The sequence below is a fragment of the Anomaloglossus baeobatrachus genome, chromosome 7, assembly GCF_048569485.1.
Source record: "Anomaloglossus baeobatrachus isolate aAnoBae1 chromosome 7, aAnoBae1.hap1, whole genome shotgun sequence".
NCBI lineage: Eukaryota > Metazoa > Chordata > Amphibia > Anura > Aromobatidae > Anomaloglossus > Anomaloglossus baeobatrachus.
In genome coordinates this window covers 203,184,987-203,207,331 of record NC_134359.1, presented here as the reverse complement: position 1 = coordinate 203,207,331, position 22,345 = coordinate 203,184,987, and the positions used below count along the sequence as shown (strand labels likewise).

The 22,345-nt window shown below is 45.6% G+C and overlaps 1 protein-coding gene across 2 annotated transcripts in view; it reads left to right on the top strand.

Moving 5' to 3' along the window:
* Positions 1-22,345, top strand: part of GTF3C1 (general transcription factor IIIC subunit 1) — a 213,968-nt gene that overhangs the window by 169,261 nt on the left and 22,362 nt on the right. For both annotated transcript variants that reach the window (XM_075317874.1, XM_075317872.1), the window contains 6 exons: positions 7,517-7,629; positions 12,569-12,631; positions 13,670-13,763; positions 14,164-14,336; positions 14,420-14,704; positions 15,775-16,025. In XM_075317874.1, the coding sequence (XP_075173989.1) occupies positions 7,517-7,629; positions 12,569-12,631; positions 13,670-13,763; positions 14,164-14,336; positions 14,420-14,704; positions 15,775-16,025 (979 nt within the window). The remainder of the gene's footprint in view (positions 1-7,516; positions 7,630-12,568; positions 12,632-13,669; positions 13,764-14,163; positions 14,337-14,419; positions 14,705-15,774; positions 16,026-22,345) is intronic.

Sequence of the window (22,345 nt, the reverse complement as noted above, 5' to 3'; positions counted from 1 at the left end):
TTACCCTGTTTGGGTGTGGATAGGAAAGTCTGTCTTGATTTTACAATATTTGACCCTATGTCCGCCCTTACCAATATATCTCTAAGATTAGGAGAACGTTTATAACTAAAGAGTGGTGAAGAGGAAAATTCGGTTATTTGTGGATAGGAACTATGTAATATCTGCCAATGTCGAAGAATAATACCTTTTATAATCGGATGAAAAGGATGGAATGTGTTAACAAAAGTAATAAATGGTCCTGCCCTTTTAGGTCGAGTGCTAGAACTATAACTAGAATGATAAGCAGAATCTACTATAGATGGAGGGTAACCACGTTGTAGGAATTTAGTGGACATTTCCTTATGTCTTATTAACCGTTGATCCTGAGAGGAAACAATCCTTGTCACTCTTTTGTGTTGAGATATTGGTAATGCGTTTTTCAAATGTCGTGGATGGTTGCTAGTATAATGTAGGAGACTATTACGATCTGTTGGTTTCACATAAATATCCGATATGATGTTACCACTTGGATTTATGCTTACACACGTGTCAAGAAAATGAATACTGGAAGAGTCCACATGTTGGGTAAAAGATAAACCATCAACTCTAGTATTGAGATGACAAAAAAATTCATCAAAAAGTGAACGGGGACCTGAAAAAACGATGAAAATATCGTCAATATATCTTTTGTACATTAAAATATGGTTGGAAAAAATTGAGTGATTGTATACAAATTGAGACTCAAAATGCGTCATATAGATATTCGCATAAGGGGGTGCGACATTAGAACCCATAGCTGTTCCTTTAGTCTGAAAATAAAATTGATCTTGAAATAAGAAAAAATTTTTGTGTAAGACAATCTCCAATAGATCGAGACAAAATTGTTTCTGCAATGAAGAATAGTCACTATAGCATTCCAAAAACCACGACACAGCCTGTGTACCCAGATCATGTTGTATACTAGTATACAAGGAATTAACGTCAAGAGTGACAAGGAGTGTATCAGCAGGAAGTGGACCCAAAGATTGTAATTGGTGTAAAAAATCATCTGTATCTCTTAGATATGATGGAGTTTTAGATACTAACGGAGTCAAGATACGATCAAGTGTGATGGCCAAAGGTGATAATAATGAATCAATTGAAGCAACTATTGGACGTCCAGGAGGTTGCCATAAATTTTTATGTACCTTGGGCAAGGTATAAAACACTGGTATAACTGGATTTACCTTGTTTAGATAACTTGCTAATTTCGTGTCAATGACTCCATGAGTAGAATAATAATGAATTTTATCCAAAATTATTCTTTGAATGTCACCAGAGGGATCACGTTGTATGGGTAAATAAGTCGACGTATCTGATAGCTGGGTCAATATCTCTGAAGTATAGTAATTCTTATTCATCACGACTAAGGCTCCGCCTTTGTCGGCTGGTTTAATGACTATGGAGGAATTGTTTTTGAGAGATCGGAGGGCCTGTGTTTCACCTGGAGTGAGATTGTTTTTAATATGAAAATCGCCATTCCTGACCCTATCGGTAAATTTGTCAATATCAGATTTAACCAGCGAGATAAAAGTCTCAGCCGGATGGTAAGTCCGTGGTGGCATAAAGCTACTGGGAATGGTAATGTTCAAATCCTGAAAGGAGAACTGTGTCTCTTGTGTACTTGAAGTAATTGGACTACGGTCCTGAGATGGTTGATTAAAGTGGACTTTTAACCTAACGGATCTATAGAATTTATTTAATTCTTGTTCTAGCCGAAAAGTGTCAAAATTCGGCGTAGGACAAAAACTCAATCCTTTTTGTAATACAGTGGATTCGAGGGGGGAAAGGGTATAGGAGGAAATATTGAGAATGAGGTCCATCCTACCTGGGATCTCGTGGACATCCTCTCCCCGTGTTGTACATCTCCTCTTCCCCCTCCTCGTCTTTTTTGGAAAGTACGTCGTGGTCCTAAAAAAGACGTACTCTGTGAATCCATCTCACTGCCTGAGCTGGCTGAAGATGAATAATCAGGCCTCATTGGAAAACGTCTTCGTGAAACCATTTCACCACATCGCCATCTGTAAACTTGGCCACGCTTATAATCCTCTTCATCTCTGGTGAACTTATTACGTTTACGTTCTTGTAAAGTTTTCTTATATTCCAAGATAGTCGAATCCATCTTGGATTTCATGTTGTTTAAATCAGCAGGAGAAAAAGTATTGGCAAGTTGCCCTTCAATGGTAGAAATTTGTTTAGAAATAGTATCCAGTTCCTTATGCAAATAATCAATAGTTAAGGTCATAAGATCATAAGAGCATTTGTTCAATATTTGTTCAAAAATAGTGCAAAAATCAACATTATCTGAAAAAAGGGTTGGACGTAACGAGACACGTAAGCCTCGTGGAATACGCTTCACCTTGTAGTATTCCGCCAAGGTAATGAGATGTAATTCCAGGGCCGTTTGCCGTTTTAATTCGCGTTCATAATCTTTTGTCCTAGTTTCTTCACTTGGTGTAAAAAGAAATTGTCCTGTAGTTGTCACTCGTGAATGTATGGAAGAAGTTTGTTCATCATTATATGAGAAAGTGATAGAAGACATTCTTTGCTTGAATAATTGGTACTATAGGCGCTCAGATCCAAAAATATCAATGTAACCTTATAAAGATTGATCTGGCTCACCAATATGGTGCTCAGGAGAAAAAATAGTCCATATATTGAAAAAACTCCGGCACACAAGTGTTGTCAATTGTTATTTATTATATTTAATATTGTTCGGATATTCAGAAATGATAATAATGACGTTTCGGCTATTTGCCTTCTTCACAACTGAATTATATGCAACAGAAATAGAAAATAACAGAAAAGGAAAAATGAGTACCAATATTCATTCATATTTGTATCATATAAAGACAATAACAATTTATATCATTTATTACCTATGCGGTATTTTGAATGTTATCTGAGAAGAACGTCAGACGTGTACAAACATTTATATCTGAAAGAATAATAATAACAATGCCCTTATTTAAGGAATTATAGAAATCACTTAAAAATAAATGTCATGACCAGTATTAGGTTTATAAACATATCATTTCAGTGCATAAGCACTTTCACCAACATATAATCATAATTTGATAAGTTGGGAAACAATATTACCTTTCTGTTGAAAAGGGCAGTATATAATTGTAGTGTCCACAATGGGAAAATAGTCACAATTTTGAATCGCTATTAGACTGGAAAATAGAGTAAGAAAATCACTATCAGTGTATCAGAAGAAAGGAATACAAGTGCATTTAAACATTGGTGATCTATAGTGGGAAAGTGCCGGTCAGCAAAGGGTTAACAGAGGAGAAAGACATGACATACCTGTTTAGCCAAGGATCAGCGGTGGAGTGAGAGAAAGTGACCGCGCTGGGGTTTAAATGTGCTAAAGGGGCGGGCATAACAGAACAATTTCCTGTGTTTATGGAACGCATGGAGACGAGTGACACGCAAGCCGCGCGTGCGCAGTGTACCCGGAAGTGCGCGCATGCGCAGAAGTGAAAATCGGGTATAAGTAAGTTACGGCGCCCAGAATGTCATTACGAACGGAGAAGTGCTAAGTACGCATCTGAAAAAGAAAAAAGGGGGAGATAAATAGGGCTTTTAGGACCAAGATGAATTATATAGATAATATAATGAGATAATCAGCATAATACCAAGGGTAAACACTAATGACTCCATTTAAATAAATGTCAATACATCTCACAAAGTACACGTATATATGTTATATCCGTATTTTACACATACATATGTATGAACATATGGACATACATCTATATCCATATATGCACACGCCCATGTCTTTTTAATATAACATCTAACAGTACATATCGTACATAATTATAGGACGTTTATGACAAACTATTGCTATGTGTGTATACATATGTGTGCAGGACTATCATGTCAGTACACACATATGTATACCCATAATTCCAGTCATCACATAATGAATATGACTAAAATTAAACTGTATAAAATTCTCCAATAATATTGAAAATCACGAGCAATAGGATAGACGGACCCCATATCAATAATTCTCATACTCTCTGTTGAGTCCAAAAGGGGAAAGGGTATTCAGGGTGTGAATCCAATAGGATTCTCTTTCTTTTAATTTCTTAATCCTATCACCCCCACGTCTCAAAGGTGGAATATGCTCTAAAACTTGGAATCTCATCTGAGAGATCATATGCCCGCACTGGATGAAATGGTATGGAATAGGCAACATGACTAACTTACATCGTATAGTGGACTTATGTTTCCCTATGCGGTCTCGGACATGCTGGGTAGTCTCCCCAACATATCCGAGACAGGCTAGGAAACCAACGTCCGCCAAGATCTACCACAGGACGTGGAAAATTTTCCTGTCGTGGTGCTCTGCTCAGGGTTCTTCTCCCTGGCACTTTGCCTTGCCCATTTTTTCTGTCCTTCCTTCAATCTGGACTGGAAAAGGGTTTGTCGCTCAACTCCCTTAAGGGACAAGTCTCAGCGCTCTCTGTGTTTTTTCCAGAAGCGCCTAGCCAGACTTGCACAGGTACGCACGTTCCTGCAGGGGGTTTGTCACATCGTTCCTTCTTACAAGCTGACGTTAGAACCCTGGATTCTGAACAGGGTGCTGCTGGTTCTTTAGAAATCACCATTCGAGACAATGAGAGATATTTCTCTCTCTCACGCCTTTCGCAGAAAGGGTTTTTTCTAGTAGCAGTCACTTCACTTCGGAGAGTGTCCGAGCTAGCAGCGCTGTCATGCAGAGCCCCTTTCCTGGTTGTTCACCAGGACAAGGTGGTTCTGCGTCCGGTTCCGGACTTTCTCTCTAAGGTGGTATCCCCCTTTCATCTCAAACAGGATATCTCCTTACCTTCTTTTTGTCCTCATCCAGTTCACCAATGTGAAAAGGATTTGCACTTGTTAGATCTGGTGAGAGCACTCAGACTCTACATTTCTCGTACGGCGCCCCTGCGCCGCTCGGATGCACTCTTTGTCCTTGTCGCTGGCCAGCGTAAAGGGTCACAGGCTTCCAAATCAACCTTGGCTCGGTGGATCAAGGAGCCAATTCTCGAAGTCCACCGTTCGGCTGGGCTTCCGGTTCCCTCAGGGCTGAAGGCCCATTCTACCAGAGCCGTGGGTGCGTCCTGGGCTTTGAGACACCAGGATACGGCTCAGCAGGTGTGTCAGGCGGCTACCTGGTCGAGCCTGCACACTTTCACGAAACACTATCAGTTGCATACCTATGCTTCGGCGGATGCCAGCCTAGGTAGACGAGTCCTTCAGGCGGCGATTGCGCACCTGTAGGAAGAGGCCGTTTTACGGCTCTCTTACGAGGTATTATTTTACCCACCCAGGGATTGCTTTTGGACATCCCAATTGTCTGGGTCTCCCAATAGAGCGACAAAGAAGAAGGGAATTTTGTTTACTTACCGTAAATTCCTTTTCTTCTAGCTCTAATTGGGAGACCCAGCACCCGCCCCTGTTTTTTTGTGTACACATGTCGTTCATGTTGAATGGTTTCAGTTCTCCGATATTCCTTCGGATCGAAGTTACTTTAAACCAGTTTATAATTCTTTTTCCTCCTTCTTGCTTTTGCACCAAAACTGAGGAGCCCGTGGGAGCACGGGGGGTGTATAGGCAGAAGGGGAGGGGCTTAACACTTTTGAGTGTAATACTTTGTGCTGCCTCCGGAGGCATAGCCTATACACCCAATTGTCTGGGTCTCCCAATTAGAGCTAGAAGAAAAGGAATTTACGGTAAGTAAACAAAATTCCCTTCTTTAGCGGAAGTACGGATCCAGTGCAAATGCGTTTTAATTTCAATGCATTTGCAATGGACTCGCGTTAACATCCGTTCACCTGCGTTTGCCTGCGTTATAGTGCGGATCCGGTGACTTGCAGTTTTTTAACATGTTTCAAAAACGCTACTTGTAGCGTTTTTGAGCTGCGTCAAAATACTGCAAGTCACCGGATCCTGACTAAACAGCACGCAAACGCAGGTGAACGCTTGCGTGCTGATAGACAGGATCCTGCTTTTGTACTGAGCATGCCCAGAAAGTACTGAGCATGCCCAGAACCAGTCTCGCGTGATCTGTCTATCTCTCTACTCCCTCCCTCACCCTCTCTCTCTCTATCTCTGTCTTTCCCCCTTCCTCCCCTCCCTCTCTCCCCCACCTGAGAGCTGCGGACACTCGTAACCAAGGTAAATATCGCGTAACCACTTCTCTTAGTTACCCGATGTTTACGTTGGTAACGTGTGCAGGCAGCCCTGCTCCTAGCAGCTGCAGACACTCGTAACCAAGATAAATATCGGGTATCCAAGGCCGATGTTTACCTTGGTTACCAGCGTCTGCAGCTGTCAGAAGCCTCCTCCCAGTCTAGTTCCCCTCACTCCCGATCACATGACTCCAATGCCCGCCCCTAAACATCCAGTGCAGGATCCTGCAAAATAACAGATGCGTTTGCATACGTTATTTGCTGTAAAAGCAGGATCCGTACTTCCGCTAAAATAACGTTTTCAACGGATGTTAAAAAGACGTAGTGTGAAACCAGCCTAACCTATAGAGTGGTTATTTAGACTATTAGTCTTGACTGCACTTTTGCACATACACTTTATGGTGATGGTGGTTTTGTGGTTGGAGGGACAGTGAGGGACAGCCGCTGAGGAGCGGGGGCACCAAGTATTAGGGTGTTTACACTCCGCTGGTAGGTAGGGGACATTCATAGGGCTAGGATAGGCCCCACCCCTCCTCTATGTATACATTGAATATTCCTCATATCGATATCTGGCGCACTTTGTCCCCTACACCCGCCCATACCACTTTTTAGTGGCTATTCTATTTCTGACTGCACTGACAGTTTTTTAGTAAATGACTAATAAAATTTGGTAATTTTAATATAGGAATTTTCATTTTGGTTTTTTTTTTATATATGTCCCCCAGCCTGGGCCACTTCCTGGTATATATGTCCCCCAGCCTGGGCCACTTCCTAGTATATATGTCCCCCAGCCTGGGCCACTTCCTGGTATATATGTCCCCCAGCCTTGGCCACTTCCTGGTATATATGTCCCCCAGCCTGGGCCACTTCCTGGTATATATGTCCCCCAGCCTGGGCCACTTCCTGGTATATATGTCCCCCAGCCTGGGCCACTTCCTGGTATATATGTCCCCCAGCCTGGGCCACTTCCTGGTATATATGTCCCCCAGCCTGGGCCACTTCCTGGTATATATCTCCCCCAGCCTGGGCCACTTCCTGGTATATATGTCCCCCAGCCTGGGCCACTTCCTGGTATATATGTCCCCCAGCCTGGGCCACGTCCTGGTATATATGTCCCCCAGCCTGGGCCACTTCTTGGTTTATATGACAAAAGTAAAAAAAAAAAAAAAAGGATGCATTATGACTATACAGACAGGTATCGATTATATCAGGTGTCACATTGTTGGATTTCCATCTTGAAAATCATGCAATTATGAAATTCTTCACCTTCACAAAGGCTAATAGTTAATTTAGGTTATCTTTCTGTCACAAAGGTTTGTGCTGCCGAGTTTAAAGAATTTGTGGACAGACTGAAGCTGAAGTTCAGCTCGGCTCTAAGTGACACAATGTATGAAATTCCAGACACGATTGATGAGCTGTTCAACAGGTAACAATATCCTGTATAGTATCTATGACACTATGCAGGTCCAATGAATCTTTAAAATAGATCTGTACTTTCAACAAACTGGTACCGGGCTAATATAATTTTTATAGGGGTGATATCACTGTATAGTTACCATAGTCTAAAAGAAATTTTGGGGTGATTGCCTAACTGGCAATTATTAAAAGTTGTCTATGTTCATATTGCAGTTTTCACCAAGAGTCTGAAAAACAGCAAATTATATTACTCTACAATTTGTTCCAGTAAGATAATGGACACAATAACAGAAACCTGATGTTACCCCATTACAGTCAGTCAGACCCCTAATAATGTCACCACATTACACTCGGGTTTCCTGCTCCTATGATGGAACAGAATTCTGAACACAGATATATTCCCTGCCCGATCAATAAGTGGTTTTTGTTTTTATATAGTACCACCACATTCCATAGAGCAGTACACACATTGTAATCACCCACATTTAGTCCCAGTCCTTACTGAGCTCATTAATACATATGATCACGTCTGTAAAGCGCTTTTTTTGCCTGACCCATTGAATGACCACATTTATTTTACCGTAAAAGGAATAAAAATCCTAGTGCTGTAAAATGGTGCTTTTGGGATCTTTTTCTGTCGTCCATTGTGCTGCCCAATGCCCTGGCAGTGTGATATTCTAAATCCGTATGATTAGGGTGATACTAAACTTGCACTTTTGTTTTTTGTTTGTTTTTGTAAGTGATAAATAGAAATTTAGAAATTTTCAAAAAGAAAACTGTGGCTTATGTTTGTTTTCTGAGACCTGTAACTTTTTTACGTCATCTTGGGTTCGATGAAACATTTTGATAACTTCTCGTAGCATCTTGGAGGTAATTTATAACAACCAAAACAACTGAAAAACGCCAATTTTGGAGTTTTGTTTCTTTTCTCATTTCAGATTGACACGTGAGATAAACATTTTATAGTATATTCGATTAGGCAGTTACTCGGGAAACCATACAAAATACCTAATATTTTCCCATCCTTCAATTTACGTTTGTTGAAAAAGGGATGATTTAAATTTTTATACTTTTTGGGGGTGAGGGGCAGAGTTTTTATAGATTTTTAATGAGCCCCCTTGGAAAGGTTGAACTGACGATCACTTGATCACCTATGCGGTACACTGCAATACAAATAGTTTGCAGTGTATTGTGAAGTACACGATTTCCTATGAAGCCTAGCCACAGGCTGATCTTCATAGTAGATCTTACATTTCAGGCACAGACGCATTCATTAGGGCTCCATGTGCCATGCAGCTGATAGGCACCCCTGTTAAAGTCACAGCGGTCATCTTGCAGATTTTAAATGTGGCTGTCACACTTGACCCCATCATTGAAGAGGTTAAAGTGATTCCATTTGAGCTATTACAGTCCCCGATCATGAGATCACTGTTATTCAACGGCGATCATGTAAAAAAAATAAGGATCTGCAGTAAAAACAATTTCTCAACTGACACGACCAAATATGTCAGATGAGAGAGACAAGCTCTTTCCCCATTCCCGACAGTACCTTGGTACTGAAACAGTCCTCCCCCAGCCCCTCTCCTCTTCTTCCCAGTCCAAAATGGTGGGCACATGCGCAGTGTGCCGCCATGATCTGCCTCCAGCAGCAGCAGTTTCATTGGTTCCTGACATTTGAACACTGAGACCCTATCACAGAGTTCATAACCCCAATATTTAGTAAATACTGGGAGCACTTGGCTGTGCTTCTCCCCTCGCTCCCTCATAGTTGTTCTGGGAGAGAAGAGCGATACACTACAAGTGCTGTGCGTGAAGAATAAAATTAATTTTTTAGTTAGATTCTAAAAAATACTTCTCCAAGATCCTAATCACCCCTGCTCACTCCCCCCCCCCTTCCCCTATGTTTTTTTTTTACTTTACAACTAGGGTTAAAATAAAAAATATACTGTTTTTTCTGGCGTATAAGATGACTTTAAACCTCTGAAAATCTTCTCAAAAGTTGTGGGTCGTCTTATACGCCGGTGGACGGTGCCATCGTTTACACACAATAAAAGATATTCTCACCTGTCCTCCGTGCCCGCGGTGCCGCCAGCTGATTCTTGCAGTCCGCAGCCACAGACCCCTCTGTGATCGCATCCAGTGCATGGAGCGGCCGCTGCAGGATGTTATCATGGCTTTACCACAGTTGAATTCTTTACGGCGCTACAAAGCATTCAACTGCAGTAAAGAGCTGACACCAGCAGCAGCCCTGTGTATTGGACGCTATCACGGAGGGGTCTGTGTGCCTGCAGTCCACAAGAAGCACTCCTGTATGATCATGTCCAATACACAGGGCTGCCAAGGCTGTCAGCGCTTTACTGCAGTTGAATGCTTTTGTTGCGCCATAAATCATTTAACTGTAGTAAAGCCATGACGACAGACCATCTCCGTTCAGGCTATCAAGGAGGGGTCTGTGTGCCTGCAATCTGAAAGAAGCAGCTGGAGGCAGCACGGGAACCAAGGAGAGGTGAGAATATCTTTTATTGTGTGTTAACGGCATAATAGGGGACAGAAGGGAACCAGCAGGAGGGCATTATTAAACGATGGACTCATTACTGCACTGGACATTACAGCAGGGGACATTATTTAACAATGGGCACATTACAGCAGGGGACATTACTAAACAATAGGGACATTATTAAACAATGGGGACATTACTAAACAATGGGGACATTACTAAACAATGGGCACATTACTTGGGTTGGCTTAAGGCCCCGTCACACTAAGCAACGTCGCTAGCAACATCGCTGCTAACGAACAACTTTTGTGACGTTGCTAGCGATGTTGCTGTGTGTGACATCCAGCAACAACCTGGCCCCTGCTGTGAGGTCGTTGGTTGTTGCTGAATGTCCTGGGCCATTTTTTAGTTGTTGCTGTCCCGCTGTGAAGCACAGATCGCTGTGTGTGACAGCGAGACAGCAACAACTAAATGTGCAGGAGCCGGCTTCTGCGGAGGCTGGTAACCACAGTAAACATCGGGTAACCAAGAAGCCCTGTCCTTGGATACCCGATATTTACCTTTGTTACCAGCCTCCGCCGCTCTCCCTGTCAGTGCCGGCTCCTGCTCTGTGCACATGTAGCTGCAGGACACATCGGGTTAATTAACCCGATGTGTGCTGTAGCTATGAGAGCAAGGAGCCAGCGCTAAGCATTGTGCGCTGCTCCCTGCTCTGTGCACATTTAGCTGCAGCACACATCGGGTAATTAACCCGATGTGTGCTGTAACTAGGAGAGCAGGGAGCCAGCGCTAAGCGGTGTGCGCTGCTCCCTGCTCTGTGCACATGTAGCTGCAGCACACATCGGGTAATTAACCCGATGTGTGCTGTAACTAGGAGAGCAAGGAGCCAGCGCTAAGTGGTGTGCGCTGCTCCCTGCTCTGTGCACATGTAGCTGCAGCACACACCGGGTAATTAACCCGATGTGTGCTGTAACTAGGAGAGCAAGGAGCCAGCGCTAAGCATTGTGCGCTGCTCCCTGCTCTCTGCACGTGTAGCTCCGTGCGCTGGTAACCAAGGTAAATATCGGGTTGGTTACCCGATATTTACCTTAGTTACCAAGCGCAGCATCTTCCACGCGGCGCTGGGGGCTGGTCACTGGTTGCTGGTGAGCTCACCAGCAACTCGTGTAGCCACGCTCCAGCGATCCCTGCCAGGTCAGGTTGCTGGTGGGATCGCTGGAGCGTCGCAGTGTGACATCTCACCAGCAACCTCCTAGCAACTTACCAGCGATCCCTATCATTGTTGGGATCGCTGGTAAGTTGCTTAGTGTGACTGGACCTTTACACTCCAGTATATATGATATATCCCAAACTCTATATTTTAACTGGAAAAGTTGGGGATAGTCTTATACGCCCAGTCGTCTTATACGCTGGAAAATACGATATATATCGTTTGTGTTCCAAAGTTCAAAAATTGCTTCTTACCTTCTGAGGTTTCTGACCACATGTGGCTTAGAAGAAACTGGGTAACATATTTTAGAGTCCATTTTATTGTGCTATCCCTTGTAAAATTGAATAAATTGTAGTTAAAGCAACACTTTAGAGGTAAAGTGTAAATTTACTTTTTTTTGTTTCCACTTTGCATTAATTACTATGTAGCACCTGAAGGGTTAAAAAAAATTTGTGCCGACATTTTATGTGGTATATGAGGGGTGCAGTTTTTAAAATGGCATCACTTTTTTGAGCGTTTCCAATATATAGGCCCCTCAAAGTCCATTTAAATGTGAATAGATCTCGAAAACAACAGGTTTTGTAAATGTCTTGAAAAAATGAAATATTGCTGCTTAACTTTTAACCCTTCTAACAGCCTAATAAAATAAAATAATGCAGATATAAAATTGACATATGGGAATTGCGGTCTATGAATTATTTTGTACAGCAGGACTAACTGGATTAAGCATAAAAAAATTTACAGTTTGAAAATTGCAAATTACTTAAAAATTTTCTCAAATTCTGAAATTTTCACAAATGCAAAAAAAAATCAACCTAAAATTAGCACTGACATATAAAGTACAATGTGTCACGAAATAACAATCTCCAAATCATTGTGATCCGTTGAAGTGTTCAAGAGTTATTACCAGATAAAGTGACACTGGTCAGAATTCTAAAATTGGGCCTGGTCAGGAAGGTTAAAATTGGCTCCGTCACTAAGTGGTTAATCTTTTCTCACAAAACTATAGCTCCGCTATGACATGATGCCTGCTGATTGGGCTGCATTTTCCTGGTGACAGGTTCCCTTTAACCATAAAGATATGTGTGATTCTAATCTTTCACTTCCTCATTGCAGTCAAAATTTCTGCTTGATGTTTGTGAATAGAATAGAAATGTCATTTCCATGCTTAGAGGCTGAATACCTTGTCATGACCGTTATTGTGTGTAGTTATAGTTTAATGATCCGTTCTTTGTTTGGCAGATTTCGTGTTTTGGCTGTCGGTGATGAATTGAACCAGAAAAAAGGTTTAGAAATCCTCAGCGGGTATGGTCATAGATGAGCCATCATGGCTCCATCATCTTTAAAATATTTTAAGTTTGTCTCTCAATTTGATGTCCCTTTTTGTTTTACAGTTTTTCATGTGTTTTCGCAATGACCTGTCCCTCCATTAGTGATATCTGAGCGTAGGATGTCCCTCTAATCACTGCCCTCTGAAGCTATGTTGGCTCACCATTAGAGCTCTCTGGGGCAAGGTTGGCCTTCCATTATTGCAATCTGAAGCAAGATTGACCTTCCATCAGTCTCCTCTAAACCCAGGTTGTCCCTCCATTAGCGCCCTCTGAAGCTAAGTTGGCCCTCCGTTAATGCCCTCTAAAGCTAGGTTGGCCTAATCCATATCCGCTAATGGAAGTTTACCTCTCCGTCCATGCCATCGGAGGTTTGCCCTTCTCCAGTGCCCTCTGAGGCTTTTTTGGCCCTTCAACAATGTCCTCTGAGGCTAGTTTGACCCTCCATCAGTGCCCTCCGAGGCTTTTTTGGCCCTCCAACAATGTCCTCTGAGGCTAGTTTGACCCTCCATCAGTGCCCTCTGAGGTTAGTTTGGCTCTCCATCAATGTTCTATGAGGCTAGTTTGGCCCTCCATCAATGCCCTCTGAGGCTAGTTTTGCCCTCCATCAGTGCCCTTGGAGGCTAGTTTGGCCCTCCATTAGTGCCCTCTCAGGTTAGGCTGGCCCTCCATCTGTGCCCTCCAATTCTAGGCTGGCAAATCAACATTGCCCTCCAAGGCTAGATTGGCCCTTAAATGAGTGCGCTCTGAAGCTAAGTTAGCTTTCCATCAGTGCTCTCTGGAGTTAGGTTGGCCATCCCATTTTGCCATCTGAAACTAAGTTGACCTTCCATCAGTTTCCTCTAAGGCCAGGTTGGCTCTCGATCAGTGTCTTCTAAAGCCAGGTTGGCCTTCAATGCCCCCTGAAGCTTAAATCATGCACCCCCTAGGGAATAGTTATGTACACATTTCAGTACAGCTTTGCCTTTGCCTTCCCCTGTGCGACATGTCTAATTTTTGTTTTTTGCCCGTAAAGTGTGGATGATATCCAGGGGTTGGTGTTACAGAACCTCATTTTAAGCACCCTGGCTCTTTCTGACATGCAGATGAAGTCCTGCCGATCACTTCAAGTAAGTTCAATATCGTCTATTTCCAATTTAGCATCTGGCCAAGTCCCGGAGTGCGTTACCTTATCCCTAGTGAAGGGGGTGAGAATATTCTGGACATTTACAGACATTTTGGGACACATGTCTTCTATATCTACCTGTTCATTTACACTATAGACCCCATTTTAGCTCATATTTTGATGTCACATGAACATAACAGGTGGTCAGTTCAGGTGTGGTGCATAGATATGATGAGTATATTAGTTAATTTTTACATTTTGGCTCCATTGAAGGCTGTGATGGTTTTGTTTTTTTTCCACCACATTTGGTTTAATTTGGGCATGGTTTCGCACACATGGAATCACATGGCAATAGGAAGGGTTGTGTCATTCAGTTTTTTGGGATAATTCTTTTCTCTTTGTAGACTTTTCGAATGTACAGACAGTATCGTGAGGACATTCTGGGAAAGACTTTTCTGGAATTTCAGAAGAAGAGACTGGTCAATCGTCGTCGTGGAAATCATACATCAGGACCAAAGAAAAACCGTGCTTTACCGTTTGTGCCAATGTCCTTCCAGTTATCACAGGGTTACTGCAGGTGGGATATTGAATAATTTCCTACTAGTTCTTACTATTCAGTGAATGTTTTATGACTTATTGCCATCTTTCCTATTACTGTAGGCTTTTTACTTGGCGCTTTCCATCAACAATTTGTACAGAATCCTTCCAGTTTTTGGAAAAGTTACACTCTTATGGAAGTGCTGATCAAGAAGACACTTTCTGTTTTGGTGACCAGATGAATGACTCTCCAGAAGACATGCTGGTCTTTCCTTTGGACGGCCCAGGCGGCCAGTGTGTGGCCATTCTAACTCTCTTTCTCCTGGGGTTCTTATCTGTGAATGTGAGAATCCCTGACCAGATCGTAGTGGTAGACAGCACTTTGGTTGAGAACGAAGTCATGAAAAGGTAACGGATTTCTTTCTAGGTGTTCAGAGCAAAGAGGGAGACATCCTAAGTTATGTAGTTGGTTTTCTGGTGTCAGATTTATAGTTTAGTAGAAAGAAGAAATGGCACTTCCTTGTAGTGATATCAAGCGAAATAGGGGTGCTCTTCAGGTTCCAAAGCCATACAATGTAATTAAACAAGGCACTCCTGAGCTTGAACGTGATGCAAGTTTATTTAATGTGCATAAAATAACGTTTTCGGTCCACTACGGACCTTCCTTAGTTGCACATTAGTGGAGTGAACTGGAGGCACAGGATGGCGTGAAGTGCGGTATCCACCGCTGCATGGGGGCTGCCATGATGGGTGGGGAGTGCCTTGTTTAATTACATTATACAGATTTATAGTTTAGGTCTGAATTTCCCAATAATTAGTGCTGGAAACAAGGGCCAGATTTATGTATTTATAGATCTCCATCATCCCTGGACTGATTGCCCCTTCTACAGCCCATGAGGATGTCTTTTCCTTTGTGCTAACACTCACTAATGCTGAGGTGTATGTAATTTCCCCTTTGCGTATAGCCTGCTAGGTACATGCTTTCCTTCCTTTCTATGATACTTCACAGTCCTTGTGATTTGCTTCCTCTGAAGACATAAATGCTTTGCCCTCTATATTCTCATATACCATGGGCGTACTCCCCTGCTCACAACTGCTCTCTATAACACTGAGAGAAGGGAGTAGAGTAGCAGGGAAACCATAGCGTCAGTAATAGTATGCAGTTGTCTCTGTGTCCGCAACAGCAGGACAGCCACCTATTTAATGGAGTTGCACAGACTCTATGAGAGCAAAATAAGAACTTTTTAATTAAGTCTATTTGAAAAGCTGCTAAATATTGAGTTTAGGAAGCCTATAAACAATAAAAAAAATACTGTGCACATGTGGACATAGCATTTAAAGGGATTTTTATCTGATCAATGTAATGAAATGTTCTATATTTGTAGGTAACGTGTGTTTCTTTTCCGGTGTTCTGGAACACTTGTTTTCCCTCCCTTGCCACATAACATTTTCATAATCCTTTTTAAATTTTGCTGCAGCTTCGGTAAAGATGGACTGGATGATGAAGATTTTGAGGATGAAGATGACGACAGTTTAGGAAACAAACGGAAGATAGAAGTGAAGGCGCGTCAGGCGTCTCATACTAACTATTTGCTGATGAGGGGTTATTGCGCCCCTGGAATTGTCAGCTTAAGGAACCTGAACCCAAATGACAATGTAGTTGTCAATTCTTGTCATGTACGGCTAAAACTAAGGAATACACCCACGTGTGGAAGGGTAAAATGTTATGGTAAGTGATCATTGGATGCACAATATGTTCCATTTCTGTATTACCCCTTGCATGCTGTGCCTCATACATGTATGCCGCATGTCGGGAGCATGTGTATGGAGTGGGCTCATAGAGTGAGCTCGCCCCATACTCTGCAGGTATTATAGACATGACCTGCCTATAATGATTGTTAACCTGTACATTTTCTTGAAAGGTCTTTTTTTTACCACAAAATACACACCATAAAAATAATTAACTAGCAAGAGGTGCCAACATGAACTCTTCCCCCCCACACCAAAAAAAAAAGGAGTTAAACATAGGATAAAATAAAATTATATTTCTTCGGCGCTCCATTGGGAGACCCAGACGATTGGGTGTATAGCACTGCCTCCGGAGGCCACACAAAGCATTACACTAAAAAGTGTAAGGCCCCTCCCCTTCTGGCTATACACCCCCAGTGGGATCACTGGCTCACCAGTTTTCTGCTTTGTGCGAAGGAGGTCAGACATCCACGCATAGCTCCACTGTTTAGTCAGCAGTAGCTGCTGACTCTATCGGATGGAAGAAAAGAGGGCCCAGATAGGGCCCCCAGCATGCTCCCTTCTCACCCCACTTGCGGTTTGTAAGGTTGAGGTACCCATTGCGGGTACGGAGGCTGGAGCCCACATGCTGCTTTCCTTCCCCATCCCCCTGAGGGGCTCTGTGGAAGTGGGATCTTACCGGCCCCCAAACCCTGAGGCCGAGCTCCATCCACAGACCCAGAGACCCTGCTGGAGGAGCTGAGTACAGTCAGGGACAAGGCCCTGCAACGTTCAGGTACTCTGTGTCCCCGCACAGACAGGCCACGCACACTCCAGGCTTGCTGGGTGTGCTAGTGCGCCGGGGGCACTAGCGCTGCGCGCTCGGGTTAGAGTCACTGCAGCTTAGCTGAGTGATTTTATGTCTTGGGAACTACCGCGCCGGCCGCTCCGGGAGCGGCGGCGCCGCTGGGACTTGTAGTGCGCCGGGGACTCGCGCTGCCCGCGCTTTTACGGCGGCAGCGCTCATAAATCTAGTCCCCGGCTTTTGCGGCCTAGCTCTGCTTCGTTCCCGCCCCCACCCTGTCAATCAGCCAGCGCCGAGGGCTGGAGCCTTATTTACATGCTCCAGCCCTCTCACTGGGCACAGTGGGGACGCAAGTTTCCCGCTCTTGGTCTCAACACGCCCAGGGCCCGCCCCTCTCCACAGGACGCCGGCAGCCATTCCTGCATGCAGTCTGGCTGGAGAACGGACACAGGCTCTGGGGGACTCAGACAAGGGACTCTGGCGACCACACACCCGCGTTTATGCGGGCGGTAAGCTGCACATAAGTGCTGGCCCCACTAGTGCCACAGTGTTATTTGGTGCATTTTTTCCCTGTACCATATATATTTATATTGCACTGTACAGTCGCTTCTTGGCTTATACCCTACATTGCTCTGAGGAGACAACAACATGTCATCCGCAAAACGCAAGGGTGCCAAGGCACAGGCGGTATGCACTGCTTGTGCCGCATGTGGGGCTAATCTACCGGCAGGTTCCAATGACCCCCATTGTGTGCAATGTTCAATCCCTGTGCCACTTCGGCAGCCAGAGTCTATGGTAGTAGTGGCCCAGGCAGAGACGCCTGTGAACCCTGCCCCGGTGACGGGGACAGAATTTGCAGTTTTTGCTGATAAGATGTCTGTGACTATGACAAAAATCCTGGAAACCTTGCAGTCCAGGCCAGTTTCTCAGACCATGGACACTGCTGTGTCTATGCTCCCCGGTCCCCCTCAGTTGGAACTAATCCGTACTTCAAGGGGGTCCCAGGCATCACAGGCTGAAGACTCTGACTCGGATGACAGTCCCAGGCAGCCTAAGCGGGCTCGCTGGGAAAGACCCTCGCCGTCATCACACTGGTCAGGGTCTCAGCGAGACGAGGCTCTGTATGAGGAGACAGAGGTGGGTGATCAGGAATCTAATCCTGACACCGCTCTCAATCTAGATACCCCTGATGGTGACGCTATGGTAAATGACCTTATAGCGGCCATCAATAGACTGTTGGATATTTCTCCCCCAGCCCCTTCAGCAGAGGAGGCAGCTGCACAGCAGGAGAAGTTCCATTTCCGGTATCCTAAGCGTAAATTGAGTACTTTCCTGGACCACTCTGACTTCAGAGAATCAGTCCAGAAACATCATGCTTATCCAGATAAGCGTTTCTCCAAACGTCTTAAGGATACACGTTATCCCTTTCCCCCTGACGTGGTCAAACGCTGGACCCAGTGTCCAAAGGTGGACCCCCCAATCTCCAGGCTTGCGGCTAGATCCATAGTTGCAGTGGAAGATGGGGCTTCACTTAAAGATGCCAATGACAGACAGATGGACCTTTGGTTAAAGTCTGTCTATGAAGCTATCGGCGCGTCGTTTGCTCCAGCATTCGCGGCCGTGTGGGCACTCCAAGCTATTTCAGCTGGCCTGGCACAGGTGGACTCTATCATACGTCCAGCAGTGCCGCGAGTAGCGTCCCTAACCTCGCAAATGTCTGCGTTTGCGACTTACGCTATCAACGCTGTCCTAGACTCTACGAGCCGTACCTCAATGGCGTCTGCCAACTCTGTCGTTTTGCGCAGAGCCTTGTGGTTAAAGGAATGGAAAGCAGATTCTGCTTCCAAGAAATGTTTAACCAGCTTGCCACTATCTGGAGACAGACTGTTTGGTGAGCAATTGGCTGAGATCATTAAACAGTCCAAGGGTAAGGACTCCTCCTTACCCCAGCCCAGATCGAGCAAACCTCAACAGAGGAAGTGGCAGTCGAGGTTTCGGTCCTTTCGAGGCTCCAGCAAGACCCAATTCTCCTCGTCCAAAGGGACTCAGAAGGAGCAAAGGAGCTCAGATTCCTGGCGGGCTCATTCACGCCCCAAGAAAGCAACCGGAGGAACCGCTTCCAAGGCGGCTGCCTCATGACTGTCGGCCTCATCCCTCCGCATCCTCGGTCGGTGGCAGGCTCTCCCGCTTTTGCGACATTTGGCTGCCACAGGTCAAAGACCGGTGGGTAGCAGACATGTTGTCTCACGGGTACAGGATAGAATTCAGTTCTCATCCTCCGCCTCGGTTCTTCAGAACCTCCCCACATCCCGACCGAGCAAATGCCCTTCTGCAGGCGGTGTGCTCACTAAGAGCAGAAGGAGTGGTGATCCCTGTTCCTCTGCAGGAACAAGGACAAGGTTTTTACTCCAATCTCTTCGTGGTTCCAAAAAAGGACGGCTCGTTCCGTCCTGTTCTGGACCTAAAGCTGCTCAACAAGCATGTGAACGCCAGGCGGTTCCGGATGGAATCCCTCCGCTCCGTCATTGCCTCAATGTCTCAAGGAGATTTCCTTGCATCGATAGACATCAAAGATGCTTATCTCCACGTGCCGATTGCTACAGAGCACCAACGTTTTTTTTTTACGTTTCGTGATAGGAGACGACCATCTCCAGTTCGTAGCTCTGCCATTTGGTCTGGCGACAGCCCCACGGGTTTTCACCAAGGTCATGGCGGCAGTGGTAGCAGTCTTGCATTCTCAGGGACATTCGGTGATTCCTTACTTAGACGATCTACTTGTCAAAGCACCCTCTCAAGAGGCATGCCAACACAGCCTGAATGTTGCGCTGGAGACTCTCCAGACTTTCGGGTGGATCATCAACTTTTCAAAGTCAAACCTGGCACCGACTCAATCACTAACGTATCTTGGCATGGAGTTTCATACTCTCTCAGCGATAGTGAAGCTTCCGCTGGACAAGCAGCGGTCACTACAGACAGGGGTGCAGTCTCTCCTTCAGGGTCAGTCGCACCCCTTAAGGCGCCTCATGCACTTCCTAGGGAAGATGGTGGCAGCAATGGAGGCAGTCCCGTTCGCGCAGTTTCATCTGCGTCCACTTCAATGGGACATTCTCCGCCAGTGGGACGGGAAGACAACTTCCCTAGACAGGACAGTCTCACTTTCTCAGATGACCAAGGACTCTCTGCAATGGTGGCTTCTTCCCACCTCATTATCACAGGGAAGATCATTCCTGCCCCCATCCTGGGCAGTGGTCACGACAGACGCGAGTCTGTCAGGGTGGGGAGCAGTTTTTCTCCACCACAGGGCTCAAGGGACGTGGACTCAGCAGGAGTCCACCCTTCAGATCAATGTTCTGGAAATCAGGGCAGTGTATCTTGCCCTATTAGCCTTCCAGCAGTGGCTGGAAGGAAAGCAGATCCGAATTCAGTCGGACAACTCCACAGCGGTGGCATACATCAACCACCAAGGAGGGACACGCAGTCGGCAAGCCTTCCAGGAAGTCAGGCGGATTCTGATGTGGGTGGAGGAAAGAGCATCCACCATATCCGCAGTTCACATCCCGGGCGTAGAAAACTGGGAAGCAGACTTCCTCAGTCGCCAGGGCATGGACGCAGGGGAATGGTCCCTTCACCCGGACGTGTTTCAGGAAATCTGCCGCCGCTGGGGGGTGCCGGACGTCGACCTAATGGCGTCTCGGCACAACAACAAGGTCCCGACCTTCATAGCGCGGTCTCGCGATCAAAGAGCTCTAGCGGCAGACGCCTTAGTGCAAGATTGGTCGCAGTTCCGGCTCCCTTATGTGTTTCCACCTCTGGCACTCTTGCCCAGAGTGTTACGCAAGATCAGATCCGATTGCGGACGCGTCATACTCGTCGCCCCAGACTGGCCGAGGAGGTCGTGGTACCTGGATCTGTGGCATCTCACGGTCGGCCAACCGTGGGCACTACCAGACCGACCAGACTTACTGTCCCAAGGGCCGTTTTTCCATCGGAATTCTGCGGCCCTGAACCTGACTGTGTGGCCATTGAGTCCTGGATCCTAGCGTCTTCAGGATTATCCCAAGGGGTCGTTGCCACCATGAGACAGGCTAGGAAGCCCACGTCTGCTAAGATCTACCACAGAACGTGGAAGATATTCTTATCCTGGTGCTCTGCACAAGGAGTATCCCCCTGGCCATTCACGTTACCTGTCTTTCTTTCCTTCCTGCAATCTGGGTTGGAAAAGGGCTTGTCGCTCGGCTCCCTTAAAGGGCAAGTCTCGGCACTATCCGTGTTTTTTCAGAAGCGTCTAGCGCGACTGTCTAAGGTGCGCACGTTCCTGCAGGGGGTGTGTCATATCGTACCTCCGTACAGGAGGCCGTTAGATCCGTGGGATCTAAACAAGGTCCTTGTTGCTCTCCAGAAGCCGCCTTTCGAGCCCCTGAGGGATGTGTCACTTTCTCGACTCTCACAGAAAGTGGCATTTCTGGTAGCGGTCACGTCTCTTCGGAGAGTGTCTGAACTAGCAGCGCTGTCATCCAAAGCTCCCTTCCTGGTGTTCCACCAGGACAAGGTAGTGCTGCGCCCCATTCAGGAGTTTCTCCCTAAGGTGGTATCCTCTTTTCACCTTAATCAGGATATCTCCTTGCCTTCCTTTTATCCGCATGCAGTTCATCGGTATGAAAAGGATCTACATTTGTTGGATCTGGTGAGAGCACTCAGAATCTACATTTCCCGCACGGCGCCCCTGCGCCGCTCGGATGCACTCTTTGTCCTTGTCGCTGGTAAGCGCAAAGGGTCGCAGGCTTCAAAAGCCACCCTGGCTCGATGGATCAAAGAACCAATTCTTGAAGCCTACCGTTCTGCTGGGCTTCCGGTTCCATCAGGGCTGAAGGCCCATTCTGCCAGAGCCGTGGGTGCGTCCTGGGCATTACGACACCAGGCTACGGCTCAACAGGTGTGCCAGGCAGCTACCTGGTCGAGTCTGCACACTTTCACCAAACATTATCAGGTGCATACCTATGCTTCGGCGGACGCCAGCCTAGGTAGAAGAGTCCTGCAGGCGGCAGTTGCCTCCCCGTAGGGGAGGGCTGTCTTTGCAGCTCTAACATGAGGTATTTCTTTACCCACCCAGGGACAGCTTTTGGACGTCCCAATCGTCTGGGTCTCCCAATGGAGCGCCGAAGAAGGGAATTTTGTTACTTACCGTAAATTCCTTTTCTTCTAGCTCCTATTGGGAGACCCAGCACCCGCCCTGTTGTCCTTCGGGATTTTTGGTTGTTTTTCGGGTACACATGTTGTTCATGTTAAACGGTTTTCAGTTCTCCGACGTTACTTCGGAGTGAATTTGTTTAAACCAGTTATTGGCTTTCCTCCTTCTTGCTTTTGCACTAAAACTGGTGAGCCAGTGATCCCACTGGGGGTGTATAGCCAGAAGGGGAGGGGCCTTACACTTTTTAGTGTAATGCTTTGTGTGGCCTCCGGAGGCAGTGCTATACACCCAATCGTCTGGGTCTCCCAATAGGAGCTAGAAGAAAAGG